We start from the raw sequence: 7,716 nt of genomic DNA on the forward strand, positions 1-7,716 counted from the left end.
TCCTCTCTGTCTTCCCCTCCTCTCTCCATTTCTCTCTGTCCTATCCAACAACGGTGACATCAATAACTACAACAATGAAACAACAAGGGCAACAAAAGGGAATAAATAAATAAAATAAATTTTAAAGAAGTGGTGATATAGGATCTTGCCAATATCAAATGCCAAGAAGCATTTTTTTCAGTAGTATTGATCATATACCACAGTCAGAGAGATTTTTTTCTTGCATTCCTCTGGTAAAGCAGGAAATATCACAAGAGTTTCCTCCACCCAGAAGATATCAACTCAGTTTAAGACTCTCAACACTACAGAAAAGGTCTCCCAACAGCCTTCAGCCTTCAGCCCTGCTCTCAGTGACCCAAGATCACACATATGTGGTCAGTGTGTCCAAGGTCCCAGAGAGAACAGCTCACTAAGTAATTCAAACTCAATGTGCCCAGTACACCCAGTGCCTATTTCCAGCAGTGACCATGTGCCTCCTAAGTGCCTGGTTCTAAGTGAGACTTAGCAAGGGGTGCTCACCAGCTTCCTCCCCAGGATTAATCCTTCCCAGTAGGTTGTTTGCTATATGTGTGTAATATCATCCTTGAGCACCAAGCCAAGCTTTCTTACCTGTCTGACCTTTATAGCTTTTTTTCATCTCCACTGTCAGTGGCCTGCTTTTATTGTTATTGACTTCTCTCTAGGCTGCCCTATCTAAGCTGTCCTCCATGTTTCCATCTTACAAAAAGGCAATATGATCTTCAGAAACACAGCTTTCATCACTGCTTCTTCCCACAGCTCTTTAGGAAATTATTTTGCCTCAAAACAGGTTCCTCTCAACACATACATACAGACATTGTGCTAGCTCTTGTGTCTGCATGAAGCTCTCCTTTGATCTCTCCTGACCTTGTACTCTCTGCCTACTCCTAGCCCTGTAGTCATGAGATCCTAAATGCTCACATAGCCTCCCTCCAACATCCTGCTTTGTCTATGAGTTATACCCCTTTCTTCCTTCCTTCCCCCCTTTTATAGAGAGACAGAGATAGAATGAGTGAAAGTGATCACAGCACCTAAACTTCCTTCAGTGTGTGGGGGCCAGGTTATAACTTAAGTTCACATACATGGCAAAGCAGCACACTAAGTGAGCTATTTTGATGGCTTTCTTTGTCTTCTTTCTTTTCCACTCCAAGCTGGACTACAGTTTTTTTTTTTTTTTCCTTCTGGAAGGAGTCCCATATTGTGTTCTATTCAAAAGCAACCCAACATACTTCTATGCATATTTTTGGAGCTCAGAACAGATTGTAGACCATAAGAAAGTGAGAGCTACCATTCTCATGTCCTGCTTATAGTCCTGTTGATTGTTATGTGTTTCTACACAGTGTTTCAATACTGACATTTATTGCATAGCGTTTCAATACCGACATTTATTACATAGCCACTATCTACCAAACACTGTCATATTTTCTATGTGAATTATTTTATTTAGTCCAAAAACCTTTAGGTCAGCTGCCATTATTTTTCTCATTTTACTGAGAATTGGAATGAGCCAGAGATGGATCATAGAATTTGTTCTGGATTCATGGAACTATTCTTTCTCTGTTTTGTCTACTCTTATCACACTGCCTTTTTTTTGGCAGATCTGCAAGTTCAGCAACCTAGTGTAAATGCTGAGGTGATAGGGTATGAAGTGATTTGATATTTTTGAGTTTTTCCTATTCCATCCCTCCCTTTGCTCAGCATCTTCAAAGCAACAGGACAGGTTCTGCCAGATGAAGAGCAGGAGAAACTGCTACGTATCTGTTCAATTTATACCCAGAGTGGAGAAAACAACATGGTGCAAGAGGGCTCAGCAAATTCCCCCATTGAGAAGTCTCCATACACACTAGAAAGACTGTTCTGGAACCTCAAACCAGCTGTTTCCAGCTCTGATCCTGAAGGAGAAGCACAGCAGCAGGAGGTGCAAAACAGCCTTAATGCTGTTATAGCAGATGTTGAAGAGGAGAAAGATGCTTTAGAATATCAGGAAGAAGAGGAGGAGAAAAATGATGTTCAGCAGCAGTGGGAGGAAGAGGAGGAGGAAGAGGAGGAGGAAGTGGAGGAGGAGGATGACTATGACGATGACGACGATTATGATGATTATGATTATGATGATGATGATGATGATGAAGACATAATAGAAATGGGGCATTTCTCTATGGGGGAAGAGTGCTCCCCTGTTGAGAATGCCAGGCTCTTGGCCCTGAAAAGAGGAGCTTTGCAGGGTTCTGCATGGCAAGTAAGCTCAGGTAAGTCATCCTATAAACAATTTGTCCTTATACTAATCTTCTCTTGAGGCTTTCCTCCACCCCAGAAAAAGAAATGTTCACAGGAGGTAACCATGGGAGGCAAGCCTAAGATTCTGGCTTCTCTAGTGCTTACTATGAGATTTATGAATCCTGGAGATCTAAGTACTGTCACATTCCTAGCTGCATCATCCTGAAAATATATGCAGGAGAGTTGATGTGAACATAGACAGTGGATAGTAAGACATAGTCTAGAGATAGAGATATATAGATATGTAGACACAGCATTTCTTGCATATACAGTGATCCAGATACAGGGATACAGAAGTGCCTTTGTGCCCTCCAAGTATTTATTTATTTATTTACTTACTTACTTATTGGCTGGAGACAGAAATTGAGAGGGAAGGGGGGTAGATAGGGAAAGAGAAAGATAATTGTAGCATTGCTTCGCCATTTTTGAAGCTTTCCCCCATATGTGGGGAACTAGGAGCTTGAACTTGGGTCCTCACACTGTAACGTGTGTGCTTAACCACGTGCACCATCACCCATCCCCAAGAAATGCTTTCTGTGTATTTGTGAATGTGTCTATATTCATGAGGGCTAGGTGGTGATGAGAGGACTTTGTGGTGTTAATGAGAAATAAGGAAACCCAGGGATATTAAATAAGCAATTGGATGTGAAAAGCATAGTGAGAAGGAATGATGAATGTTTTGTTTTTAGATGAGCAATCAAGTTAGACAAAATCAGGAACGGGTATAGAGAACCATAAAAAAAGAAAGTAGGGAAATATGAATCTGTTCCTCTTAATGGTATTTGAGTACCTATTTAGGTTAGAAAGTAGGAATGTTAAGGAAGGGAAACCCCAAAGGAAAGAACTGCCTGATGTGTATGTGTATATATTGGAGGCAGTGGTAAATGTAGGGCAGAATTCATGTTATGGAGTTGAAGGGGAAAAAAGGAAGGGAAACAGCTATGTCTTCTTGTGGTGTGTAGGGCAGGCATTGTTGGGATTAAGAATAGAGGGGGAGGCAGCAAAGGAATTTAAGGGGAAAAGCAGAACTTTTGCCCTTGTGTGAATATACTGTATAACCAGGCTAGGACATAAAGTCCTTGGGTTCTGGGAATATGTTGTGTGAATGCATAGGTACCTGCACATGGTAGATAAATCAGTGCACAGTGACAGAATCTCTGAGGATAAAAAGAACTGTGCTAGGGTGCGGGGTGGGGGAGTCATTAACACAGGCAGAATCATGTATGTAAGAAGAAGGAGGTACTGTGAAAGAGGTAGTTATAAAATGAGCTATGCATATAAGCATACATGGTTATGTGTGTCTTGGAAGAGGAACGGGTTGCCTAGATTGTATCTCTGTGTGGGAGAAGAGTAGCAGCAATATGTGGAGCAGTGTGAAAACATTTGGCAAGACACATATCCAGCGTTTGTGTCCTATGTATGCCTATGTTGTTACTGAATGTACCTTTACAAGGACTCAAACCAGAGAAGCAAGGAGAGTGATCTAGTCAGGATTGAGGATGTTAGTGATGGGGAAGGACAATGGTCAGGTCATTAGCAGACAGTGGTTCCCATGTATGAAGATACTTTTATATGCATAAGACAATTTGTGGGATCAAGACAGCATGAATTCTTGTAAAACAGTCAGGAATTTGGTGGGGGGGTTGTAAAGGGGCTTTTGTAAGTAATAAAAACAAGAAAGTTCAGATGTCTTATTTCTGTGTAGAGGTCATGTCTGGAGAAGGGCAAAAAGTAGATGGGAACAGAAATGTGTATTGTATGTGCATTGTACGTGTGTTATAGTATGTGTATGTATGGATACATAGAAGGTAAGGTCCATAAAAAGTATATGGAAATGTATGGAAGAGGTACATGCCCAATGAAATGATGCGGTGCTTATGTGGGCAGGCTAAGTTGGCCTGAATTTACATCTGAGAATCAGCTATGCATCTGAGAATTCACTCTTGCCTTTTCCCTTTGCTTACAGAAGATGTGAGATGGGACACCTTTCCCTTAGGTCAAGTACCAGGTCAGACTGAGGACCCAGCTGAACTAATGCTGGAGAATTATGATACTATGTATCTTTTGGATCAGCCTGTATTAGAACAACGACTGGAACCCCTAAAGTGCAAGAATGGGTGAGTCTCCATGAGAGTAGGATTTCTCTTTTCTCTGCCTTCTACTGAAGGGAGAGAGGAACACATGAAAGCAAAGTGGGGTTGATGGGGTAGGTAGATGTCCACAGGGTCTAAATGGGTGAAATATAAGCTGAAGTCCCAGAATTCCCAGTCCTGGTGGGGTTAGAGGTGTCAGATTTTGGCTTTGCTCTCCTCTCAGATTGCTGCTGCTGGTGGGGGCATATAACAAGGGTCATAGGTTTCAAGGAATTCTCTAAGATCCCGACACACACACACACACACACTCACATGCACACACAAGATAATGAATATAGATGTTCTAATCCAATGTTGTCATATTCCTAAGGGAAAAAACTGAGGTCCAGAAAAGGGAAGAAAAGGTGCAAAGAGCAATCTTTAGATGTTCCCGCACTGTCCAGTCATGATAATAAGGCCTGTTCAGGGTTCTATGCTCTCCCTCAAAACTCACATGTGGGCTACAGGTTTGGGAGCTCTTGGGTCCCAAGGATCCAGAACCCAAGTAGCCCTCACTGAAGGGATCTGCTGGTATCATAAAGAAACTCATCCAGAAAGCCTGTACATTCATTCCAGAATGTGGGGCCATTGTGACCAGTAGAATTCTGTGACTACCCACCCCCCACCATGGGCCCCTGAGTATATTGTTGTGTCACCTTCCCAGTACTGAAAATATGAGCCCCTTTTCCTCTGGGTGTTTGGGGATAGGACAGTAGAACACAGAGGTCCTAACAGCAGGCCTGGCCCAAGGCCATGACATTGACCATGTACCCAGGAGGCACCAAGTTTGAAAAGAAGAGGCAGTTGGAAAAGCCAGGTAATTTGCAGTTGGGGATGTATCCCACATGTTAGACAGAAAGAGAGAGAGAGAGAGGCAGAGAGGCAGAGATAGATATCTCCTCTCCCCTGGGGTAAGGCTGACTGAGCACAATGGATAGTATAGAGGGTGAGGTGTGAGTAGGTGGGATTGTTAAATTCAGAAGAAAACTGATTTGGCTCAGTTCCCACATGCTCTGTATTAGTAAGGAAAACTTCCTCTGCTATAGTAGTCATGTTCATACATCCTGTTCTTTGTCTCAGCTTCACTCCTAACTTGGATATGTGCCTAATTTAAGTTCCTTTGCATATCTTGGCCTTGGTTATTTTGTAAACTGTTGGGTGATGGGAGGGGATAGGACTAAATCATCTCTAAGAATTTTTTTCAGCTGCTGTAGTGCAACCATGGATCTGCCTTATGGCTTTTCTCAGCTGTCACCCTTACCTACCTGGAAGGATTTTTGACCTTCAGGAAGCAGGAGAATGCAGAGTGCTCTGAACAGGGCCAGGGAGGCAGAGGACTATCATCTCTCTAAAGCAATTTTATAAGCCTGACTTTGGGCCCCTTAACCAGCTCTGTGGGGGGTAGGGTGGGAGGGATCAACTCAAAGTCTTCAGGGTACCCAAGCTGTGGAGTCTGGAAGATCTGTTAAAACAGTCACTTTCAATATTTCCTTTTTTGTGGAGGGCTTTGGATCTCCCTCTCTTATCTCAATCCAAACAGCTCTTTTACACTGTTCTGTAACCGGGGATCTGCTTAAAGATTCCATTCTCCCCTTCCTATCTTAGGTGAAGGGAGGGAAGAACCACCCCTAGAACCTATTTGTAGTAGTGTTTCAGATTTATTAGTCTTTGTAAAGTCAGGCAGAAAGATAGGCCCTTCCTGTAGACACATACATTAAGCACATCCAAGCTTTCCAGAGCCTAAAATTGCTTTTTTCCCTGACTAACCCCTACCCTCTCTTCACAGTACCCTGGGCCTGAGCTGCGGCACTTCCAGTGACAACTGCAGCAATAGTAGAAGTAGCAGCAGTAAGTTGGAGGGTGTTCTCTGGAACCAGGGCCAGCTGCATGGGCTCAAAACTGGCCTGCAGCTCTTCTAATGTCCTTCCTGATACAACTTCATCCAACCCTACTGGAATAACAAACCCCCCGCCCCAACTTTTGCACCTGATGCTTCCTGAAACAGCATGGAAGACAGCCCACATCAACTGGAGACAGCTCACAGCCACACAAGCTTAGCTTTCTACCATAGTGGGCCTTTGAATATGTTTTGGACTTTATTGTTTTGTTTTGAAAAGCAATAAACTGACAGTTGTTTCAGTGTTCGTGAGGTGATGTGTATGCTGGGTAGATCAATGTAGCATTCACTTTATTCTGTATGTTCCAGAGAAGGTAGGATCATAACAGGGCTTTGAGTAGGAGTTAAGTCCTGAGGCCTTTTGGATCTCTGCTTGTTGCCAACACCAGGCTCTTCTCATACTTCCTATCTGCTTCAAATAATTTCTTTCCCCATAACTATGTCATGGGGACAACTCACTTGAAAACTTAGGTGCCAGAAGAGTGACAGCGCTGACTACAGAGCCCAACCAGCATAACCTCTCAGCAAAAGTAAGACCTGGGCCTTCCTGTGTACCAGCAGGATTCTTACTCATCTTCCTGCTTGCATTCACTGGACCAGAAAGCAGTTAAAAACCAAAGAGAAACCTTTGTCCCTATTGGACTTACTTAGCCTAGAAAGCACAGTGAACTTCACTATAGGGGGCATTGTAGCCAGAGAAATATCTTTTCCCTCAGACACTGAGAGTGCCTTCTCTGTGTCAGTCATAAGCTGCTAAAAGATTCAGATGCATTCTTAGCAGTGTTGAGTTTTCTAACTGATCATAATGATAATCTATTAGTGTGCTATTTATTACATGGAGGTCAAGCCTGGCCACAAATCACGTCCCATCCCCTCACCAGGGAGAGTGGTAGGTGGATCAAAGAGTGGGTATATATGTGGAGTCAAGTTTAAGCCCATACTAGGGAAAGCAAGATATTCCAGCCCATAAATGACTGAGTCAAGGAATGATATAAATAAGGATAGGGGTGTGCTATGGAAATAACCAGGAGGAATGTAGTAGAACTGTCATATAAGAACTTAGTAGGGGCTACAGTGTGTGAGCCCCCAGTCCTCACCTGCAGGGAGGAAGCTTTATGTATGGCAAAGCAGTTCTGTCTTCCCCTTCCCTATTGTTTCTCTACCTCTATCCAATAAATAAGTTGTTAAAAACTCTCATATAGGGTTTTAAATTGAGTTTGAACTCCTTAGGGAAGTCTCCTCCCCCCCCCAATCAAGAGAAAACCTGAATTTTTTGTGAGTATATGTATTAATTTTTTGAAGACTTGGTTCATAGGTATTACTAGATGATCAAAGGGGGTTTTGAACCCAGAAGTCCTTCTGGGTTAAGATTTCTTGTCTTTTGTTAAGCTAAGT

General features: G+C 42.8%; 1 protein-coding gene across 5 annotated transcripts in view; it reads left to right on the forward strand.

The window, feature by feature from the left end:
- Positions 1 to 6,568, forward strand: part of LAS1L (LAS1 like ribosome biogenesis factor) — a 37,430-nt gene extending 30,862 nt beyond the window's left edge. For 3 of the 5 annotated variants that reach the window (XM_060183250.1, XM_016194266.2, XM_016194267.2), the window contains 3 exons: positions 1,717 to 2,264; positions 4,259 to 4,409; positions 6,211 to 6,568. In XM_060183250.1, coding sequence (XP_060039233.1) covers positions 1,717 to 2,264; positions 4,259 to 4,409; positions 6,211 to 6,343 — 832 coding nt within the window. In that variant the 3' untranslated portion in view covers positions 6,344 to 6,568. The other 2 variants (XM_060183248.1, XM_060183249.1) reach the window with 2 other exon arrangements.
- Positions 6,569 to 7,716: the final 1,148 nt, after the last annotated feature.

Source organism: Erinaceus europaeus, chromosome X (genome assembly GCF_950295315.1).
Source record: "Erinaceus europaeus chromosome X, mEriEur2.1, whole genome shotgun sequence".
In the NCBI taxonomy this organism is placed as follows: Eukaryota; Metazoa; Chordata; class Mammalia; order Eulipotyphla; family Erinaceidae; genus Erinaceus; species Erinaceus europaeus.